The sequence below is a fragment of the Acipenser ruthenus genome, chromosome 6 (assembly GCF_902713425.1).
Source record: "Acipenser ruthenus chromosome 6, fAciRut3.2 maternal haplotype, whole genome shotgun sequence".
NCBI lineage: Eukaryota > Metazoa > Chordata > Actinopteri > Acipenseriformes > Acipenseridae > Acipenser > Acipenser ruthenus.
In genome coordinates this window covers 44377444-44401595 of record NC_081194.1, presented here as the reverse complement: position 1 = coordinate 44401595, position 24152 = coordinate 44377444, and the positions used below count along the sequence as shown (strand labels likewise).

General features: G+C 36.8%; 1 protein-coding gene across 7 annotated transcripts in view; it reads left to right on the top strand.

Annotated features, from left to right (window-relative positions):
- LOC117410614 (mitogen-activated protein kinase kinase kinase 21-like) overlaps window positions 1-24152 on the top strand; it is a 47271-nt gene that overhangs the window by 7981 nt on the left and 15138 nt on the right. For all 7 annotated transcript variants that reach the window (XR_004545709.3, XM_034017287.3, XM_034017286.3 and 4 more), the window contains exons 2-4: window positions 9234-9414; window positions 22893-23041; window positions 23625-23800. Coding sequence is in view for 6 of the 7 variants with exons in the window: in XM_034017287.3 (XP_033873178.2) it covers window positions 9234-9414; window positions 22893-23041; window positions 23625-23800 (506 nt within the window). In the remaining variant the exon portion in view is untranslated. The remainder of the gene's footprint in view (window positions 1-9233; window positions 9415-22892; window positions 23042-23624; window positions 23801-24152) is intronic.

The following is a 24152-nucleotide window of genomic DNA, read 5'->3' as shown; positions in this document are numbered from 1 at the left end:
ATAGATATTTTGTATACAAGATAACTCCTGTTACTCCCCCATTACTTCCGTCATGCTGCAGACAAAGGGTTATGGGATACAGAGAGAACTCAGAGAAATGTTTCTATTGAGAGTCAATGGAGTGATGTCAATACCGTAAAACTTAAAATAATTGCTGGGTCTCAAATAATCACCTTTCTCCAATACGCACCGGGTCTGCTGGAAAATATTGTAAATAAATGCTGGGTCTCTGTCATTGCCATTGAAGCTGAGGAAGATGAGGAGGAGCTTGCGCGTAATGAACTACTAATAAGTGACAGCGATGAAAATGACTCTCAGGATTAAAATAAAAATAATAATAGAAAACATAATTTAAGGTAGAACTATATGTAATGCATATTTGTTTAATGCAGTTATTACACCATTAAAAGTTTTGATAATTTTAAGCGTGGTGAAAGTAGGTCAGATACAAACCTCTTGTTGTATTTTAACGTGTTTTGTTGTATTAACAATGTACAAGTTTAAGATTAAACAGTACATTATTTGATAATGATACTTATTACTTGTATTGTTCATTTTTAAACATTTTTAAGGAAAACTGCTGTGTACCAAAATGATCAATAAGAAAAAAGAAAATAAAGAGAAAAGGATATTTCAGGTACTTAAAGGTAGAATAATTGATTACAAATCAATTATCAGAAAGGATTTGTAATCAATTATTCAACCTTTAAGTACCTGAAATATATAATAAATGTATTTTGTATATATATATATATATATATATATATATATATATATATATATATACAAAATACATATATACAAAATACATTTATTTGCAACTATATTTTTATACCGTCATTAAAAAATACAGGTAATAACAATAATACTGGTATATCGCCCAACCCTAATTTTCTGTACGTTTATTTGCCCAGCTTGTGTTGGAGTGGAATACTACCATTGTTGACACACACAGATCTGTTTGCAGCATTCGCTGGTCCTTTCACAGGAATGTATTGTTGCATGTCATAGGCAATCAATAAAACACCTGATTTACCTTATGTGTCTGTGACGGCTTGCCTTATACCAAGGTACTGCGTGTGTTTGCAAGTGATATTCCTGTAAATGTAAAGGGCAGCAGTGTGGACGAGTGGTTAGGGCTCTGGACTCTGGACCGGAGGGTCGTGGGTTCAATCCCAGGTGGGGACACTGCTGCTGTACCCTTGAGCAAGGTACTTTACCTAGATTGCTCCAGTAAAAACCTAACTGTACAAATGGGTAATTGTACGTAAAAATAATGAGATATCTTGTAACAATTGTAAGTCGCCCTGGATAAGGGCGTCGGCTAAGAAATTAATAATAATAATAATAATAATAATAATTTAGGATACCCGTACATACATATTTGTACTCCTCAGTTGGTTATAACACCATTCTGAATATAACATTTGCATTACAATAATCATCTGTTAAGTGCACTTTCCATTTTAGACTAAAAAACTTCTCAAGGTGCTGTATGCAGTTTGTTGTACAAGAGCATTAAGATACTGAGTGACCTATAATCTACAAATAATCTCCACGCTCTTTACAAACATTTTTTTATACGGTTTACGGTATAAAATTTTGTTTGCTTTCCAAATTTCAGGTTAATTCAATACAAGTCCCAGAGTTGCAGCAGGGTACAAAATGATTAAGCCACTTCTCAAAGAGAAGCCTGTTGCTAGAAGGACACACAGCAGCATATTATGGAATTAGAAGTATATACTGTAGATGAAAACAACTGCCAGGAACAACCAATAGAAGACCTACAGTAACTGGTTTCCATTTTGAGTCATGTGTGGTATATATGTTGTCACTGCATTTCCGGTCAAGTTTTGTTTTTTGTTCTTTTGGTTTACCAGAGTGGGACACACTTGGAAGATGGTATGGTATGGTTTAAAGAGAGGATACACAATGGTTCCAGATGTGTAAAGCAAAAATAATCTGTGAATGAGGGAAGACACTGCGGGACGATAGGCAAGAGTTGTTTAGTCTTTACTCTCCAATCCATTATTTTGCGTTATCCATGAAAAACCATCATGTTTTTTGTTTTACCACATCAGATTAATCATTTTCTCATTATGGAATGTAATAAAGTAATTTATTTTTCTTGTATGGATTAAACATTGCCGTTGCTGTGGGAAGCTCTGAATTAAAAACTTGACAAAACCGATATTGTAATGTCGCCGCTAAAAACTGTCCATTTGAATTATAAAAAAAATTAATAAGATTTGGGTAACACCCACACACGTTGTATGACATTATATCTGGCAAAATAGCACAGCAGAAAAGGGATAAAGGATACTGGTTGTTTGATTCATTGCCTTTCCTTCCTTTCTAGTTACTTTCTTTAAACATATTTGGGATATTAAAGTTTATTACTGATAACTTCAACCTACTTCTATCTCTGCTGCTGTTTGTTAAGCCTGCAAGTGAATACGCATATCTGGGCACAACAAATTATTTTAAACCCAATATTGTAATATAGGGAAGTTATAATGCTATAGGGAAGTTTTATCATAAAACGAGAGCACAGCCCTGAGACAAAATATGACGTTTAAATATTTGTGCTTTGCAGATCTACCATTGCTGACTGAATTTTATATTTTATAAGTAAGGAGAACAAGATATTTCAATGATACCCAATTTAAATGCTCTGTACTTTCTTCATTCATATTGAAAGTAGGGGAATGGTGCTGATAATTTAAGCAAAATAACAATGGGCTCAATCAGGTTTGAACAGTCAACTAAATCAGGTCAAGTACCTAAGGGTATGAAGACAGGCGTGTGAATCTTGGATACAATCTTAGTAATTTCCTTCTGACATTTTGTCATTTGCACAGTTAATGCTTATCACCCTTCTATTCACATTTCATGCAGTATTTAATAGGTAACCAAACATGTTACTAAATTAAGATAGTTTCGAATGGAGAATTTTTGTATAGTCTTCACTTGTTTAATGCATTTAATACAAAACGTCCCAACCTAAGAAGGATCAACGGCTTTGAGGACCCCTGTTCACACTGGCATCGTTGCTGGAGAAAATAGTGATATTTGCAAATTACATTATTTGCAATAGTATGTAAAATTAAAAAAGAAAAAAAGTGAAACGTGACTTCCCCTTTAATACAAGCAAGCAACACGCATTGCCTTCAAGCATGCAATCTATTTAATACAATGAGAACAAATGTACAATAACATGGCATTATCTTTGCTCTAAAAGAGGCTCTACTGGGTTTAAAAATATTAGCTACTACCTTAAAAACACAAGTCAATTGATTTTACCCTCTTAATATAGGCCTCTTGTATTCTTTCAATATCTCAACATGTCTGTTTTAAAAAAAGAAATATAAGAAAACAAACAAGTGACTACATTTTGCACACTTTGTGTAGGCCTATGTCCAAATCTTTTAATACCTAACCTAAAGGAATGTGACTAATGAGGGGGCAAAAGCTTAACATAAGTGAGCACAAAGGAGAGTGGTCAAGCACTGGTTGCTAGGTGACGGAAACCACACGAATGCCCCCACTGTCTGACTGTGAAAGGCTTATTTTCATTAATCTTCTGGGCACCTGCTGATAAACTTGGCTGATTCCTCCTGGTTAGTGACAGGAAATGTGTATGGAATGCCCTGCAAGCATGTGCTGCTGGTTGGAGTGAAACTTGAGCCATTGCCAGGCCTTGTAAGCACTTTATTTGGGGTTTTGGCCTGGTTGTTTTAAAGTTATGGAATTTGAGGAATGTACCCCGAGAGCATTCATATTGAAAGGGGACAATGGGGCTTTTAATTTAAGCAAAAAAAAAAAAAAAAAACAATGGCTCAAACAGCTATTTATAGTCTCTGTTTACATCATGTATGCACAACTAGTATTGTACTTCTACTGTATCTTAGTTTGAGGCCTCTGTGAATTACGTGCAATGTTGTTTGCATTATTTACCACTTCAAAATTAAATAATCATGGATAAATCTTCTCCATCTGAGTCTATTAATCCTTTATTGCTGTACGCTATTTTATTTTTTAAAGTGTTTTATTTCTTTAGTGCCAATTGGGGTTTATAATTCACCCAGAATTCAGCTGTGTCACTTTATGAATGTTGTCAATGTTATTCTGTCCCATTTAAATTAATGGACCTTGCCTTGGCCATTGAATGTGATGGTACAAAAATTTCTGTTCTCTCCTGTTTAAACTTTGTGTTTCAACTGTGCAGCGGTGATAAGCTAATCAAATTTGAGGGAATGAGATAGATTAAAATCATTTCTAATAGACTGTAACTATCATTAGAAGCCATCTTTACTGCCACCTAATAATCCACCTCACATGTTCAAAACTGTGTGTCCCAGCATATAAAACACTTTATTTTGGGGGTACTGAAAACCCAGGATAACCACTGATAAATGACTGATGATATCCAGTATAAGTCCCTGTGGCTCATGGTGGGTGATGGGTTAAATACACGTTTAGTGAACAACATTGTGGCCTTGAGTTATTGGAGTTCAGTTGAGTGAATTCCTCTGGTTACACACACATTTGCCTTTTACTTTGAGCTATCTCGACTATTATAAGATCATTTCTATTTTGATTTCAATTTTTAGATGTCTCCTTAATCCAATATTCAGCATGATGCTGCACACTCTCTCTCAAAATGCAAGACCTTTAGCTCATTGAACAAAAGTAAAGGAGAGTTAAATAAGAAATACTAAAATAAATTATAGTCAACAGAGTTCAAATAAACCATTTCTTTGTTTTCATAAATGATTACATACACATCTAAAAGAAAAAAAAAATATCATTTTCCTAAATAGGCTGAGATGCTGAAAGGGCAAATTTAATTAATTGCCATACCATAATTTGTTTTACTTAAAAAAAAGTTATTTAACCTTGGAATGGGGGCGGACAATGATGTTTCTTGTGTTTGGTAGAATTTACTGTTGAATTTAAATATTGTGGGGTTGTAATACTGTACAGTACCTTCATCCTCCAGAATGACCTTGAAAATGAGATCTTAATCTCTGGGGAAAATGTTCCTGGTTAAATATTTTCAAAAGCTTTAAGTAAATATGATTGTAGGTAAGGCTGCATACTGGGTCCATTTGAAACGGACTCTGTCTGGTTCGTTTCTTTAAAACAATGTATCAGTGTGCTTGCTGTTCACACTTATCTGAGAGCAAAGGGGCCGAGTTCATTTGGATGCGAGCTAAAGTAAAACATTTTTGGTCCTTTTCTATTTTTCAGGACTTAGTTTTTGTTCACAATGCAAGTTTGCGAGTGCACTCAGCTCGTTTCTATATTGTGTGAATTGGATGTTTACAATATCCTGTAAGGCATATTGAAAGATGGCAGCTATTAATGTATTGCTCCGGGTTTTAATATAGCATGTTTTTTTATTTGGAAAAGGAAAGTGAAAGCATCTGTTTAACTTAAATATATCGGCAATGTACTTTAACGTAGGTGTTGTATTAATTTATATGATGGCGTCTTTTTGAGTTTGTTTGTGAGAAACTGGCAGTGTGGCAGGGAAAGCCCTGCCTGTGCACGTGTGTGTGTGTTGGTGTGAGGAATAATGGGATGGCAGGGAGGGGGTTACATTTCTATGGCAAAACACATGGGAATGTGGCTGGTGCCGTGACTTGAACAGGTGTAAAAATAGGGTGATTACGGGTGTTAGTTAGAGGTAATGATTAGAGCTGATGTTTTTCGTGTTCCGTGCTGTCTCGACTGTTTTGTTTACATTTACGTTAGTGTTTTGTTTTTGTAGGCCTTTGGCCCTATTTGGCCCTATTTTGGCCCTTGTGCCGTTTTGTTTTGTTAATGTGTTTTTGTTCTGTTTAATGTCTGTTTTAAACCTGCAGCTTCCTTGTCTCTGAGTCTCCCTTCCTGGTCAAAACAGCATTGCCAGTGACCCTGTCCTGTCACAGAAACACTTTGGCTTTACATGTTTATTTTCTTTAGTTTAGATATTTTTTAGGAACAATAAGTAGTGTGGCCACCCAAACATTTGGTTTGAGAACCACTGATTTAACAGTATAGCTACAGTATCTTTAATGTACTTGGACTTTTCACTAATAGAAATCCATCCTGTCAGCAGCTTTTCAATAATAGGGATTGGTGAGCATGATTGTACTGTACATAGTAGCTTAATTATTATTAACTGCCAACCTTAAGGTCTTGGGAAAATCAAAGCCTCTTTTGTTAAACCACTGTTTGGAGTTCAGTTTTTGTATGTGCACTTTTGGCAGTGAACTACTATACCAGGGCATAGATCAAAGCATCCAGCTGAAGTAAATAAAGCTTAATAATTTGTCATGCAGTCTGTGTGAATAAGTAACCTGTCCTGAAGTGGGTATTGGTTTATTCGGTACTCAGGCTTAATTTTGCTGGTACAGTATTATCATCATGCTAAGTGTTTTATAGTGATAAAGCATTAACCAGTTATCTTCTCTTCAGTAACTTATTTGTTGTGTGTATAATTATTAAATTAATTAACAATATAAAAACAGTACTGTAGCAACAAATTCAACTATGGTGCAATAACCACATTTATTTCTTAGTTTTTTTACATTAGGGTCTAATTTTCAGTTTTCCCTTACTGAGAAAAATAATGACAATGTGTGTTATTTGGATCGTCTGTGTCTCTCAGGTGTTCCAGTAACTGATGGGCGTCATGGCTGCTTTTTAAAAAAAACACACTCACCTAATACAAATGGTAATAATCTTCAATCAGATAGACATTAGAGGCAAATACTGCTCTAGCATCCTGCTCACAATTCAAAAGGCTGCAATTTTAAAGCCAGATTTCAAGCATTCATTTTATAAAACACAGTGTTTTTATATATATATATATATATATATATATATATATATATATATATATATATATATATATATATATATATATAAATAAACAAACATCTTAAACCAATGGTCGGCAACTGGCGGCCCGCGGGCCAAATCCGGCCCACTGACCTGTACTGTCTGGCCCACAAAAGACTCCTTGGCAGGGATATTAAATGATAATAATAAAAAAATCGCTTGGAATTTTTTTAAAGCTTAATTGTTTGTGTTCCTTGCGTTTTCATGTTTGCTACAATTGCGACCCCTACACTCAACATCGCGGAATGATGTTTCATAAATAATATTTCTACGTTTCCTGTGTTGACAAAGTCATACTGACGTTCTCATGTTATCGATTACAATTAAATAATTGCTTTAATTAGATTTAACGTTGTAGTTTTTTTTAATGCATATCATAATAACTTAAGTTTACCTTTTGACAGCCTCAGTCTCCCCGTCTGTGACATTTTCCAGTTGCAGCTGTCTGTCAGCACTTGATTACATTTGCTCAAAATGTGTTGATAATTTGCCCTGAACCGACGCTGCAGCTAGATATTTGTGTGTATGGTGGCATTACCGCTGTAAAATACGTGTGTCCGTCAGAAAATACACACCGTGATTACAGTAACATTTATTAAAACATTTTTAGAAGTTAAAAACACAAAACAAATCCAGATACCGGTATTAATATACTCGATCTGTTTTTATAGAATCGCTGAAGTTTTAAATTATACATGTACAGTACTTGCTTCTGATTGATGTCGTTTAAATCAAATGCATTTCATTTTCTGACATTCAGAATCTTCAATCTCTGCGCCACGCATATTTGCTTCTCATTGGTCAGTTTCCCTAGTTACGGCTGCGCAACTCCAGGATCGGATCAAGATTTCGGATCAGTGGAGCTTGATTCTGATCCGTTTAGTACAATGCCTTTTCATGATCGGGCTCCAGTGAGCCCGGATCCGATCCTGTTTTTTGATCTCGTTGGTACAACCGGCCCCAGGTGTGACAGATGTGATGGCGATAGGTAGGCAGCCCTCCAAAGATTCTTGGGTTAGCCTGTTCGTGCATCGGTTTTGCTGGCGCGCTGGGATGGCAGGTCAGACAGAGAAGGTAATTAAGTTTCAGTAGTTTTAGTTAGGCCGTTACAATTTTAAATCACGTATGAACATATGCATATATCTCAATGATCAAAATGAAAAAAAAAATCCCTCGTGTGGGGGTGGGGGTGGGGGTGGGGGTGTCGGGTGTTATTGGGGAACGGCAATTGGCCTGCCCTGCGTCTGCCAAGCGATCAATTGGCCCGCTATTTAAATTGCTTGCCGACCACTGCCTAAAACATTAAACAGCTCAAAAATGGTTAATTTTAAAAATGTAAAAACATGCTATCTAAAAATCACTTGCACGACTTGGGTGGTAAACACTTAAATGAACAAATGTATTGAAGTACTATATAAAAACAGATTTTAATAACAGATATTAATGAATATATCAGTAGATCATTTTTTGTGTGAATGTAAGCCTAATTAATAGGATGGAAAAGGAGTTGAGAAAAAGCATAAAATAAAACACCATCATGGCGAATTTGATTTCAATAGACAGATGCCATTTTGAAGGGGTAAAGACAAAACATTTTAGAAACACAGACCAGAACATTATCAATAAGGAGTAGAGCCACGATAGGTAGTCAGGTTGGCACTTATTCAAATACGAGTCTGCAACATAATTCAATTGTTCTGTAGGGATACTATATGTGACCATTCATAAATGATTCGCCCTGCATATTTTAAGACATCACTTTGAAGACTGCTTCTTGTGAAACATCAGGCATTTGTTCTGTCTTGAGTAATGAATAATGGAGCACAGATCTGCAGTGGATACTGGAGCACAGAAACTGACATGCAACAGGGATATTCCCTGACAATTCTTATTTTTGTTTTGTTTGTCCACTTCTCTTTCTACGCAAGAACCTGATGCCACAGTTAATGCAGCAGCTTGAGGATTTAACAGTACTTCAGTATTTAGAGAATGCATTGCCATCATTATCTGTCATACTATAAAGTATATTGAATTGATCTACAGTAAACTATAAGGTTTGAGGACCTTTGTATACAAATAGTGCTAGCTTTTAGGTAACCAAGGAGATCATATTATTTCAGTGAATTCTTTAACACATTGATTATTACAGCTAGAAAAGTCAGACCTGAACAAGTCGAACCATTTCAATTGCCTATACTGTAAATTCTTATTAAAATTGATACTGTAGGGTTCTGGGCAACCAAAGCAAAACAATATCCCATTGTTTCTTTTTTGTATCCTCAGAAATGCCACATTGAAAACCTAGAAATTAATTGTTCTTTCTTTTTTTTTTTTTTTTTTAGTACTGTTAATTGAAAAAATCGAAAATAACGACATAGGCAAAAAGACCTTGAAGATCACAGACTTTGGCTTGGCCAGAGAATGGCACAACACAACCAAAATGAGTGCTGCTGGAACATACTCTTGGATGGCTCCAGAAGTGATCAAGTCTTCGCTGTTTTCTAAAGGCAGTGACGTCTGGAGGTAGGTTGACCACATTATCAAAATGCTATTTCGGGCCAAAAAACTAAAAGGGGAGGGGGGGATCCTCTTTCCGTAAATTATGCAGCCTGAATCAAGTAATTCCCAGTATAGTAATGTGAATTGAATATACAGGTAACCTACTACTGTGCTGTTTATTGTACAGTCTTTAACGTCCCTTAAGGTCTTGCTCAGTAGTCTTAGCACCCATGGTACTGTCGTGTTGGCTTTTGCAGTGGGAGTTGTGGATCAAGTCTGTACTTAACACAATCACTTTTTACCTGTACATCTGGGACATTCCAGCTCAATTGGACCAAGGCAGGTTTCTCCACCCCTTGTCATTTTATGTCAATTTATTTATTTTGGAAACCCTTGAAACACGCGTTACAGTTATACTAACATCATTTGTCAAGGATACCACTCACCTGGAGGAAAATTATATCAAGACCCCTAAAATGGGCATTTTTGTAAGATTGACATGTTCTGTCACTGGGGGGAATAGACTCTTTTGAATGCATACTACACTTACCCTGGGACCCGTTTCTCCATTACATGTGGTTTGTGTCCACGTTTTATCTCCCTTATACTTTTTTAAAACATTAGGTAAACCATTCCATGGCTCTCTTGTCTATGGTGTTGCCCTTAAAGTCCAACATGGCCCATACAAGTGCTAATAGGGACATTCATTTTATGTAATATTTTTGCCATGCCCTAGTCTGCATACAAGTAAGTTATGTTCTTTCAGGATTTTTTCGTTGCTGTAGTAGCTCTAGGGAACAGGGACATTTTGGAGTCTTGGACACTCTATCAGGAGGTATTGGAGGCTGTATTGTTTATTACTCTTTAAGACCAGTCACAGTGAATATATTTCAGGTCTAGGGGAGGGGGAAAAAAAACAAAAAAAAAAACCTCCTTAACAGTTTGAAGTTTTAAGAATTATGTATAAATTATGTTTCTGATTCCTAGCATGATTCCTGAACAACAGCAATTTATAAAATCAGGGTCAGAGAGAGAGAGAGAGAGAGAGAGAGAGAGAGAGCTCCATTTGTGATAAAAGTTGAAGCACAGCTATAAGGAGTCATCTGTACATACTTACATTTTGCCATATCCAGTAGGGCTATGTATCTTTGAGTTCACAGCGGTACAAAACACAGGAGAGACACAGAGGTTGAATTTGAAACGCCGCATGGGCGTCCAGGTTTTATTTACACGTATAGTCGCATGCATTGGTAGGTGGCTGCCACTAGGGTACCAGCAATGGTAGTCATAGTGCGGGAGGACATACACAAACACAGTGTAATTGAAAATAATAAATATAAAAATGCAAAACAAAAAAAGGGAAAAAACAACTAATAAAACAAAAACTGGCCAAACACCGGCCGAGCGCTGCTCCCACTATAAGGGAGGTCTTGCTCCAGGAACCTTCTCCCTTACACAAACTCAGTTTACTTGTGGAATTTAAAATCCCCTAAATGAATCCCTCGACTATGGCCCTTGGTTTTGGTTCACTCACCCTGGATATACACAGTCATGAGCTTCAAGCTGGTAGATGAAGAACAAAGGACTGGTTTTCAGCCCCTTTTAAAGGCAGGTGGCCAGGGTTAATTGATAATCTTTTAGTCAATCAACAACAGGTCACCTGCTGCTCATGGACTTGAATTAGGTAGGGAGGGAATTCTAACCTCCCAGCCCTGCCATATTTAACACAAACTTAATTTTCAAATTAAACACATTTTATTTTTAAACCGAACAAAAACCCACTATTTACACATGCCCTGCCACACCACCATTTAAACAGTGTGAACTTAGTTAGTTTTTGTGTGTGTTTATAAGTGTTCAGTGGCTTCCTCTAACCAAGCTGAGAGTGTATTTCTTGCGTGCTCTTTGCTGTGTCAGGCCTGCAACAAAGCCATTGCATAAGAGTGCACTCTCAACTTTACTAGAGGGAGCCACCGTAAACTTATATAAAATTACAAATCATTACATCTAAATAAGAACATGATATTATTTTATTTAGGCCTACACCATTTAATCAAAGAAACGACAAAATGATATTGCAAAAGTCTACCAGAAGCCATAATAGCAGTGCAGTATTTCATGTTAGATTTTGAAATGTCACATTTTTCAATTTGTCATTTTTTCATTAAGTATATGTAAAACTACAAAGCAGTATGTAATTCAATATGTTAACGCAGCCAGCATCGCAGCCGTTGTGTGTGCTGATGCGCCAGGGAGGCAAAATAAGCTGATCCCTGGAGCCAGCATTACACTTCCGCCATTAACACCAGACAGAAGGATATCTACATCACCATATGGAAGGAAACGTAAATGGATGGAGACACATATGGATCACATTAGTTTACTGTAAAGCTACGTCTTAGTTGGTGCTTATCTTGGCGAGAGCCGAGTTCAAATCAGCATGAAGTTTTAACATCTACTCTTGTGTAATGGAAATCAGCAGGTTATATTGGACTTTATGAAGCAACATTGGTTAATTCTGTAGGGTACTGGAAAACGTTTGGCCACAGATTTAATTGCCCCTCATAATTTTTTGTTTTTTTGTAAGATGAAAACTTGTTGAGGAGCACTGGACAGAGCAGTTACAGTAATTCAACTTAAATAACTTGCATCATATGCAGGAGTTGGCACAATCATGTTACATGACGGACACCTTACAAAATACTGACCTCACTAGGACATGATCATATCTCTGTCCGTTTAGTATTACTAGTATGGTAGTATCGAATTATAATATAAAATAAACACTTCATAATACTGTGATCACATTACTGACGCACTTAAACCACATCATTTTCTGTACTGGATCATTATTTGTTATGGCTGCACATATATTTTCTGCATTACAGCGTCCAGATATTTGTTAGGTTCAGAAACTATGGAAAACAATAAGTTGACTCATGTCACTTTGATCAGTGCTTTCATCACACATTCTGCACTCAAAGGGTACCTACCACTGATTTCAAGGTGTAGCTGAAAAGGCAGTCACCAAATTTCTCATTGTTTCTGGCAATAGTTTATGCACCACAGTGCAGTCTCTGGAAGGCAGAGGAATTGGGGTAAATTTTTATGGTGATTTCTTAAAGACACTACCTGTTGTAAATTGTAACAGTTTTTGCCAAACTGTAGTGTAGGCAACACAGAGATCATTCTGTGCGTCTTTTTGGTCCAAGTTTACAAATGCCGACATACACCTGACCCTTCTGTTTTCTTTCGCTTCTCGTACAAACGTCTTTTCTGCTGCAGACATGTTTAATATTTTCGTCATCTTTTTACACCATTTCTTGGCATGATCTCTGGCCACGGTATATTTTAATTCCACCCCTGGACCGTTCAAAGACAAAATATTCATTTTCCCAAGGAGGATTGAAATATCTTGTTTTAGTTTTCGGTTTATCTATCTCTGGAGGGCATCTGATACTGGACTGCCATTCTGTCTACTATTAGTATTATTAGTAGAAGTAGTAGTATTAGTGTTACTATTGTTATCATTGTTATTGTTGTTATTAATATAACGATTACTTAAATTACATATGAGGAAAACATTACAGCTTCAAAAAAATATGAAAAGTTGTACAATGATAATTCTTTTTAATTTGGAGGCTGTATTAGTGTGTGCGTGTGTATATATATATTAGGGCTGTCACTTGATACAAAATTTGGATCAGTTAATTTATTAGTTGATTAATCGGTAGATTAATCCGTCCACATTTTTAATAAAGGTAACGATCTTATAGCGGCTGTCCTGCATTGTAATAATTCTAAATCAATATAATATAAAGTGATTGCTTAACATGCTGTCATAGAAAGTATCAGAGCAGTTAATTCCACATAATTACCTCTATTTGAGGAATTGGTGCCTTCGTCGTGCCCTGCTTATCCAGTTGAACATTAATCCGGGTTTGTCCAAAAGTTTTGAGTGTTACAGTGGCTCGCAAGTGACTTTGGGAACGCTCATGTTTTTGTGCTGACTTCGATAGACACCCTAGATTGCTGTAGCCAGTGCTTTTCCATATCGCCTTTTCTATACTGAACAAAATACAGTTCCAGCAGCATTATTTTATTAATTGACAGCTACTGGTAAGCCACGAATACCTTTTTAATAATTAAAAAAGTGGAGAGTATATCCCTTCCCTTTCTGTTGGTTCTGGAATGTGTGATATATACCTCCTTTTTTTAACAATCTCTAATTGTTAAAATTGTTATTATGTACAGTATAATAAAAAAATAAAAAAATGGATAATATATTAAATACAGTGAAAAGTAGGGATGTCACAGTATCAAATTTTGACGGTATAGTAATCGTCAAATATACCACGGTTATCGTCGTACCACGGTATAATGTCATTTTTTTTGTAATCCATTTTTTAAATGGTTATTTAAAGAAATACACTCAAGTCAAGTCATTTTTCAGCTCCAGCTCACACAGGCTCAGCAAAATAATTTTGCTTTTTTATTTCAAATTACTGTGGAGAAACACCAAAATAGTAACATGTTCTGGGTTCAACCTGAAACGATAGGGGGTAAGGATGTGACCACTGCAACTGAATATCCTCTTCATCTTTATCCGTTTGGACGACATCCTATTAGTTAAGAGAAGCAAAATGCTACCTAGCAATAGCCAATCGAGTGTGTTTTAAGACATGCAGTGCCCGCCCACTGATCTCTCAGCAGAGTGCAAAACTTAATGATGAGAAGACGGCGCCTGCAAATTGTTTTTTTTTTATTATTTTTTTTATTTTTTGGACTGCATGTTAACAGCAATGAACACAAAGGAAAGAAGAAAAGTTAAGGTGGGTATGACACCGTTGCAAAGTTAAGCAGCATCTAGGGGACTTTTTTCTTTTAAAGGTGTCACAAAGACGGCTGCAGTGGGTGACGTCAGACCAGAAACAGGAAGTAACACACAGAGACTTGGGGTTTTGGTGTAATAATTAACAGACAGAACAGAAAATAAAAAGGTTGTAACACAAAACAGGACACGGCACTTCACGCCAAAATAAGAGACAAACAAAATGGACAGACACTAACAAACAGGGACGAACAAACACGGTGAGAAACACTTATTATTATTCTAATTCTTCTCTTTACCTTCTCTCTCTCTCCCGTTCTTTCGCCCTGAACACCCAACCCCGAGTGAATGAAAACGTGCTGCTTTTATGCAGCTGTACTGAGACTCGATTGCTAATCAATCAATTGGAGTCTCGGTACAACTGCATGTGAATTAATATAGTGTACTCCCGTGACCACACATTACATTTTAACAAGCACGTGAAGTGATTTGTGCCATCCTCGTGCCTAAATACAAATCTACATTTTTAAATACTCGTGCTGCACACACCCATTTATACACGTGCTGCACACACCCATTTATACACAACACACAACATACAACACAGAAACGCACACAAGGGCAGGGCACATTGCCACAAAAGGGAATAAAATTATATACATTTTGAATACATAAAACCCAAATCCCTGCAACACTATCAACTCGAGGAGACATCAACATCTTTACAATACTAAAATAAAAATATTACAAATGCCTGTAGCATCTTAGACTTAGTTGTATAGTAGTAAATATACTTTTTAATTCTCTGCATTGGTGTGTGCTTACTGTGTTTCTCTTGACTGATACAATAGATAATAGCTACTGTTACATCTTTGGTTTGGTAAATTAATAGGAAGGCAGTGATGAAAAGTTACAGTGCCTTGTTCTTGCTGATATTTGAGTATTTGTGTTTCATTTAATGACAGTCACGTTTGCTAGCGATCATTGTTTAGTAGGGCGGTTTATATTAAATATGACGTCATTCATTTAATAGCCTACTCGGATCGTCTCATGCATGGCAGTTTTCAGAACTTGAGATGTCTGTGTTCATTAGTTAGTTCTAATGAACACAGTGGCTCACCGATGGACAAACGTTGAATAAAAAAAGGTTCCCATATCACCTTAAACTGTGTGAACTCGGTAATCATGGTATAGAAAAATGGTTGCGGTTTCAAAACCGTGGCAGTTTATACCGCGGTTTACCGTAAAACCGGTATACCATGACATCCCTTATGGAAAGTGCATAATACATGAAATAGTACATTAAATACAGTGGAAAGTGCATAATACATAATAGTAACATAATACATGAAATAGTGCAGCAACACAGCAGCTAAGATATCAGGCTTGAAGAGCATGGAAAGCAAGAGAGAACAGGTGGGTTTAGAGAGTTATATCCAGGGTTTTCGCTGTCGCTCGTCACTCTCGTAATTTGCGAATGTTTTTTGAAAGTGACGACAAAAAAAAAAGTGGAATCGTCACTAGTGACGATCGTTTCTGTTTGTACTATAAAAAAAAATCCCTTTGTTAAAGTCACACACAACGTCTCGTTCTTCAAAAGAAGGGATCGCTAAACCAGAGAGTCACTGCTGCTGATCAGATCAGCGCCTCAGCCTCATCGATTCATTGACTCTGCAACGTTCTCATCCCGTGGTAGGCGACCAAAATGCAGTCAGCCATTCAGCGCCTCAGTTTCATATTGCGCAAATATAACCTCGTATCCCTGTTACACCCGACCATTACTTCTGGAAGAATAAGTAATCAGCTTCGGCAGTGACTGTTGAAATATAGGTTATTATAGTTGTGCTTAAAAATACTGTGTGCAGAAGATTTGTGAAACGAAAACGCATCATTAACTAAGAAAAAAAAAAAAATTAGCCTACGGTAACGTTATAAAATATGTGAAATGTGTCTTTTCTATGACCAAAAATGCTAAAATTCAGGGCCAAAATTATTCCGTATGTGTTAAGCACCAACTGTCTCTTGACCATTTCGCCAGTAGGCCTATAACGAACATGATAAAATTATATATATACAGTGTATGTGGTTTTATACGGCACTGTATATATGCCTACAATACATCTTGCATTGAGAAAACACCACTGGAATCGGAATAAAGGAAATTATTATGTAATACAGTTCACGTGCAGCATGGTTTTGGTAAGTAGCATTTTCAAAACCATATCATTATGTGCTGTATTAAAATAAGTTAAAAACATAGCAAATCCACAAAACCAACGAAATACTTATTGTATATTTGACATTTTATTTGTAGTGTTCTGTGTAACACGGGCCATCGTTTAACCTGAAGCAGATATACACGTTTATCATATTATCAACAACACCAACGTGTGTTGTAAAAATAAAGCAACAATTGTTTTGAAAACTGTCCAAAATATTTACTTTGGGGCTAAGAATGAAAAATGTCAAGATAAAAATGCCATTTTTTATATGGAAATTGTCAAAATAAAAGGGGAAGCTGGAAGAATTTACCAGTCAGGACAACGGCATTTAAATACTACTACTATTAAACTGTATCTGTTGGTAATATGGTTTCTTCTAGCAGTTTTCAAACTGGGGTACACGTACCCCTGGGGGTACTCGAGAAAAATTCTGAAATGGCAGACAACGCATTTTATTTAGTACCACTTGCCAATCTATTGCAAACTTTTGTCATGTAATCAACATTTAATCGCTAACACCAGACTGATGCGCTGTGACAGAGCGCTCAGTGCACACACGGCTAATTAACATATTAAATATGTACATTTTAAATAAGCCCTGTTGTTTAAATGTTGGGCAGTTACTGCAGTCTGTCTGGGATACAAAAATGATCTCAACATCATCAGGTCTGTCTGGGATTACATGATGAGAGAGAAGCAACTGAGGCTGCCAAAATCCACAGAAGAACTGTGGTTAGTTCTCCAAGATGTTTGGGCCAACCTACCTGCCGATTTCCTTCAAAAACTGTGTGCAAGTGTACCTAGAAGAATTGATGCTGTTTTGAAGGCAAAGGGTGGTCACACCAAATATGGATTTGATTTAGATTTTTCTTCTGTTCACTCACTTTGCATTTAGTTAATTGATAAATATAAACTATTACCATGTCTATTTTTGAAAGCATTCTTACTTTACAGCATTTTTTCACACCTGCCTAAAACGTTTGCACAGTACTGTATATATATATATATATACACACACACACACACACACACACAGTGCCTTGCAAAAGTATATTTTAAAACACTGAACCTCAAAATCAATTATTGTAAGGTGACATTGGTTTTATGTTGGGAAATATTTTTAAGAAAAATAAAAAACTGAAATATCTTGCTTGCATAAGTATTCAACCCCCACACATTAATATTTGGTAGAGCCACCGTTCGCTGCAATAACAGCTTTAACCCTTTGCGGTCCATTTATTAATTGCGCGTCAGGCACGTCAGGTCTAATTAATTTTCACACACGCAGTTAATTTTAGACGCGCTGTTTAAAAGTATTTTTTTCCACAGTCAAACGGGTTTAAATGGCCCTGCATATCAACAAAGCACTCACTAGGCATCTCCAGCCCCGCCCCACCCTTTCGTTCGCTATCGCTTTCACCTATGTAAGAAATAAATAATAATAAAAATATTAGTCGTACATACTGATCAATCATCTCCTGATCACTCGTTTTATCACCAAACTCCTCAATAATGCGATCCAAGTCATTTTTTTATTACTATAACATCTCAAAAAACTCTGCAAATGTCTGTGTTCTCTGTGCGCTGATGCACTGATCAGCCAGCTTGTTTACTTACGACCGCCCCGTTATCTGATACCAGGCCATGTATGACTATTCATGAGATACGCCTTTTTTTTAATTATTTTTTTTTTTTTCGACTTGTCTCAGCTCCTGTCGCTCCCACTCGGCAATTGAATGGTTTTCTCAGCTTTTTCCGGGGAAAAAAACGACTAGAAACCCGTTTTTTGTGTTGCTATAATGATGTCGGACCCAGTCCGACAAAGGACCTGAGAGGAATAATTGCAATGTCGGACCCAGTCCGACAATGGACCGCAAAGGGTTAAATCTTTTGGGGTAAGTATGTACCAGCTTTGCACACAGTGTCGGAGTGATTTTGGCCCATTCTTCTTGGCAGATTTGCTCCAGGTTGTTCAGGTTGGTTGGACGATGCTTGTGGACCGCAATTTTCAAATAGTGCCACAGATTCTCAATGGGATTGAGATCAGGACTTTGACTGGGCCACTGTAGGACATTTACCTTTTTGTTCTTGAGCCACTCCAGTGTTGCTTTGGCCTTGTGCTTGGGATCATTGTCCTGCTGAAAGGTGAATTTCCTAGCAAGCGTCAGTTTTTTAGCGGACTGAAGCAGGTTCTCTTGCAGTATTTCCCTGTATTTTGCGCCATCCATTCTGCCTTCAATTTTAACAAGATGCCCAGTCCCTGCTGATGAGAAGCATCCCCACAGCATGATGCTGCCACCACCATACTTCACTGTAGGGATGGTGTGTCTTGAGGCATGGGCAGTGTTAGGTTTGCGCCACACATAGCGCTTTGAGTTTTGGCCAAAAAGCTCTATCTTGGTCTCATCTGACCACAAAACCTTTTCCCACATCGCAGCTGGGTCACTCTCATGCTTTCTGGCAAACTCCAGACGTGCTTTCAGATGGTACTTTTTGAGTAACGGCTTCTTTCTTGCCACCCTCCCATACAGGCCAGTGTAATGCAGAGCTCTTGATATGGTTGATTGGTGCACCATTACTCCACTCCCAGCCACTGAACTCTGTAGCTCCTTCAAAGTGATTATTGGCCTCTCTGTGGCTTCTCTCACAAGTCTCCTTCTTGTTTGAGCACTGAGTTTTGAGTTTTGAGGCCTTTTCAGTGCCTGGGTGGTGTGATGCAGCTTCCACTTCCTGATTATTGATCCAACTGTGCTCACTGGGATATCTAAACACTTGGATATTATTTTGTACCCTTTCCCTAATCTATGCATTTGTATTAATTTATCTCTAACTTCTGTAGAATGCTCTTTGGTCTTCATTTTCCTTCAGATTCACAGCCTGACCAATGATCCTTCAACAGTGGGGTTTTTATCCAGAAAATGTGACAGCAACTTTAATGGTTCACAGGTGGAGGCCTATGGTAAGGTAATTGTGTCCTCGTTAGGGCAATTTCTTTCATCGGTGTAAACTGGGAGCTTCCACAGCACAGGGGTTGAATACTTATGCAAGCAAGATATTTCAGTTTTTTATTTTTCTTAAAAATATTTCCCAACATAAAACCAATGTCACCTTACAATAATTGATTTTGAGTTTCACTGTTTTAAAATAAAATATCAAACAGAATGAAATTTCAATGTACCATTTGTAATTCAGTAATATGAGAGAATTGGTCAGGGGTCTGAATACTTTTGCAAGGCACTGTATATGTGTGTATATATATATATATATATATATATATATATATATATAAAATGATACACACACACAGTGGTTTGCAAAAGTATTCAAAGCTGTAGTGATTAAACTGAACACTGTTATATGAGGAGGAGGTTAAATGTCAGCAAAACTTGCAAAGAAAATGTACAAAATGAAATTTACTGGTTGCATACGTATTCAGCCCCTGAAGTCAGTACTTGGTAGAAGCACCTTTTTGCAGCAATTACTGCTATGAGTCTTTTTGAATAGGTCTCTACTAGCTTTACACAGTAGGATGGTTACATTTTTGCCCATTCTTCACGGGAAAATTGCTCCAGTTCTGATAAGTTTGTTGGGGATCGTCGATGGACTGCTATCTTCAAGTCTCGCCATAAATATTCGATTGGATTCAAGTCAGGACTTTGACTGGGCCACTCAAGAACATTAATTCTCTAATTGTTCAACCACTCCAGTGTGGCTTTGGCTTTGGCTTTGTGCTTTGGGTCATTGTCCTGCTGAAATGTGAATTTCCTTCCCAGTTTCAGAGTCTTGGCTGACTCAAACAGGTTTTCCTCAAGGATTCGCCTGTGCTTTGCACCATCTATTCTCCCCTCTATCCTGACAAACTTCCCAATCCCTGCTGAAGAGAAGCATCCCCATAACATGATGCTGCCACCACCATGCTTGACAGTTGGGATGGTGTTGACTGGGTGATGTACAGTGTTGGGTTTGTGACAGACGTAACGCTTCGCATTTAGACCGAAAAGTTCAATTTTTGTCTCGTCTGACCACAAAACCTTTTTCCACATGTCTGCAGAATCATCTACATGCCTTTTCACAAACTCCATACGTGCTTTAAGATGAGGCTTTTTGAGTAATGGCTTCTTTCTTGCCACCCATCCATACAGGCCAGCTTTGTGTAGGGACCGGCTTATTGTTGATGTGTGAACACTGACTCCCATCTCAGACACAGAACTTTGCAGATCTCTCAAGGTCATTGTTGGCTTCAGAGTGACACCCCAAACCAGTTTCCTGTTTGCCCGGCTGCTCAGTTTGGGAGTGTGACCTGATCTGGGTAGTGTCTGGGTGGTATGATGCATCTTCCACTTCTTAATGATGGACTTCACTGTGCTGAGAGGGATAATCAGCGCCATTTTCTTGTACCCTTCTCCTGCTCTGTGCCTCTCTACCGCTTTATCCTTGACTTGTTTCAAAAGCTCCCTGATCTTTGAGGTTGCTTTGTTGGATCACTATGTGAGTTGGAGCTTGAGAGTCTGCATATAACTGAGGGAAATTATCTACAAGTTAAACCACTTTGAGTACACACAGACTGAAACCATTTCACTAATTTTGTGACCTTTCAAACAAAGCTGATGAGCTGATTTAGGGCTGCAGTAGCAAAGGGGTTGAATACTTATGCACATGAGATTAATCTGTTTTTCTCTGTAAATCTTACATATTTATATTCTATATGCATTTTTTAACTTTATCAATGTGGAGTAGTTTGTGTAGATTCTACATGTAAAGTCTAATTTGAAAGCGTCGTGGAGTACGCTTAGGTGCCAACAAAATGTGAAAACTTTGCAGGGGGGTGAATACTTTTGCAAACCACTGTTTATATATATATATATATATATATATATATATATATATATATATATATATATATATATATATATATATATATATATATATATATATAAGGAAAACTGCTGTGTCCCAAAATGAACTATAAGAAAAAAGAAGAAAAGAGAGCAGGATATTTCAGGTACTTAAAGGTAGAATAATTGATTACAAATCAATTATCAGGATGTTTCAGACTACAACGTAATAAGCTTTTGCATTATGCCTTTTCTTAACTGACAGGATGTCATTTTTTCAGAAAACAATAACACACAACGAGCGGCATTACACCTCAATAATAACTATTCTTCTCAGGAACTAAATCGGAAACAAAACAATATAACAACAGAGCTCTATAGTGCCACTAATTTGGTTGCATATGCAACTAAATATGTGCTTGTGCAAATGTACATTTTAGAAATTCCTAAAGGTTTACTATAAAAAATAAACTTTTTTTTTTTTTTTTAGCTGACAGTATTAAACATAAAAAAATAAATCCTCATAACTCAATCGTAATGTACTCTGGGAATTTTGTTTATTGGTGTCCACTGCCCACTTGTTCACACATTAAAAACTACAAATCCCATACCCCGCCAATTTCACTGATTTATCAGTGCGATGGCTACTCGTTCCAGACAGTTTGAAAACTTGTCAAACCAAGATCAGGAAAATAAAAATTATTTTCATGTGATTTGGAGAGGTTTCAAAAGAAAATCGCAATGAACAAAATTCAGATATGTTGGCGTCTTTTCAAGAAATGAGCAATGAAGGTATTATTATTATTATTATTATTATTATTATTATTATTATTATTATTATTATTATTATTATTATTATTATTATTATTATTATTATTTCCAGTACTGAAAAAAGTTTACACAAGTCTGCAGATCTGAAGGGACTAAATGTATGCGTACTATATAACGTTTAAATATGTATCATGCACTTAAAACATTAATATATGTGATATTATTTATTTATTTATTTATTTATTTATTTATTTATTTTTATTAATCATGACCCGAAAAAGATCCGGGTACCCGGTTCTGGATTTTCTACCCGTGCCGACCTCAAATATATACTGATGCACAAAAGAAACGCAACACTCTGGATTTAATCAAATATTTTAAACATAGATATCAAACAAAATCACTGAACAAAAATACAGATCTAAGAATCATGGTAAGTTTTCAGTATGAAATGTGGCACACTGTCAAAATGAAAACATTACAAAGTTAGTATTGGGTATGACCTCCCTGATCATTAACACAATCCTGGCTTGTGGACGTTGAATTGGTGTGCAGTGTGAAAATAAATATATAACTCATAATTGTTGAACCGTACAGAGCACCAACATGTTTCGCTATAATGTTTATTTCCACAGACTTATCCACAATAATGCATCTGAAATGCAGGGCCCTTGATTTCTGAAAGTCCAACAAACTTCCCAACCATAGCAAGTTGAGGGATGAATCCTAGGACACCTACACCATCCAGGGACACTCTTGAAATGAGCCTATTCAAATGTGTGTGTATAAAAGTGGATATCTATGATTTAATTTTTTCACAAACTTATTATGTGTTTTTTCTAGTTATGGAGTGTTGCTATGGGAGCTACTGACAGGAGAGGTGCCTTATCGTGGAATTGATGGTCTTGCTGTTGCCTATGGAGTGGCTGTCAACAAATTAACCCTTCCCATTCCATCCACTTGCCCGGAACAGTTTTCCAAGCTCATGGAAGGTGTGCCTGCAGTAAAAACCAAATACAATACTTGGTCACTAACCATAAATACATACAGGTTACCCTTTCACCCTTTACAAGCTTAGAGAGAGTTTTATTACCATGACAAAATAGTGTTATGTTAGGCTGCCATCTGACTTCAAAAATGTAGCTTTTTCATTGGTTGAAAAATTACATTAGGGAATGAGAACATAATACACACATACATGGATATGCAAGTTGCATTGGTCCTCAAAAATTGGAATTTTTCCTGCACGTCAGAAAAAGTAATTAAGTTTCAAATATGTTGGTCATGTTTCTGTAAATCTTAAAAATCATGCTGAGTTTGAGATGATAGTCTTAAATAATTTTACACCTGAGTCTTCACAACATATATTAAATTTGAAGAAATTAAACATTAAGAAAATGTAGCTATATCCCTTTAACATATTACATCCCATAAAGCCTGACTATCACATTTCATTCATATGTACTGGGTTATTTTAGATAGGCTTCTGCTCCTGTTGAGCATTTCTAACCGAAACAGAGCTCACTGTCCATGAAGAGGTGTTTTCAATGCTGTCACTGGTCTGTTGTGTTCCAGAATGCTGGGAGCAGGACCCCCACATCCGGCCATCTTTCACTGCCATTCTGGAGCAGCTCGCTGCCATCGAGGAAGAAGTCATGGCTACAATGCCTCAAGAATCATTTCACTCCATGCAGGATGACTGGAAGGTGGAGATAAAGGAAATGTTTGATGAGCTCAGAACAAAGGAGAAGGTCAGTGAAAATCAGGCTTTATAAACAAGTTGTAGAATGGCCTTTATAGTGGGTAAGACCACATAGCTCCTGGATCATTGTTTGAGTGTGATTTAGGCCACTGTACCAAGTCTCTTTGGCACAATTCATTATGACCCACTTGCAACTGTAGTTGTACTTTACAGTGGTGTTTTTTCTGTATACATGTGCTTCCTAAAAAAAAAACTGTTGTCATGGAAAAGTTGGGATATAGTGGAGATGTCCGTACTTATGAATGTCACGATTTTTAGGGTTTTACATCAATTATAAAGGACAATTGTAAGGACATTCTTTAGAAAAAGTTTCTGGCACTTTGTGGTCTATGCCATGTTGT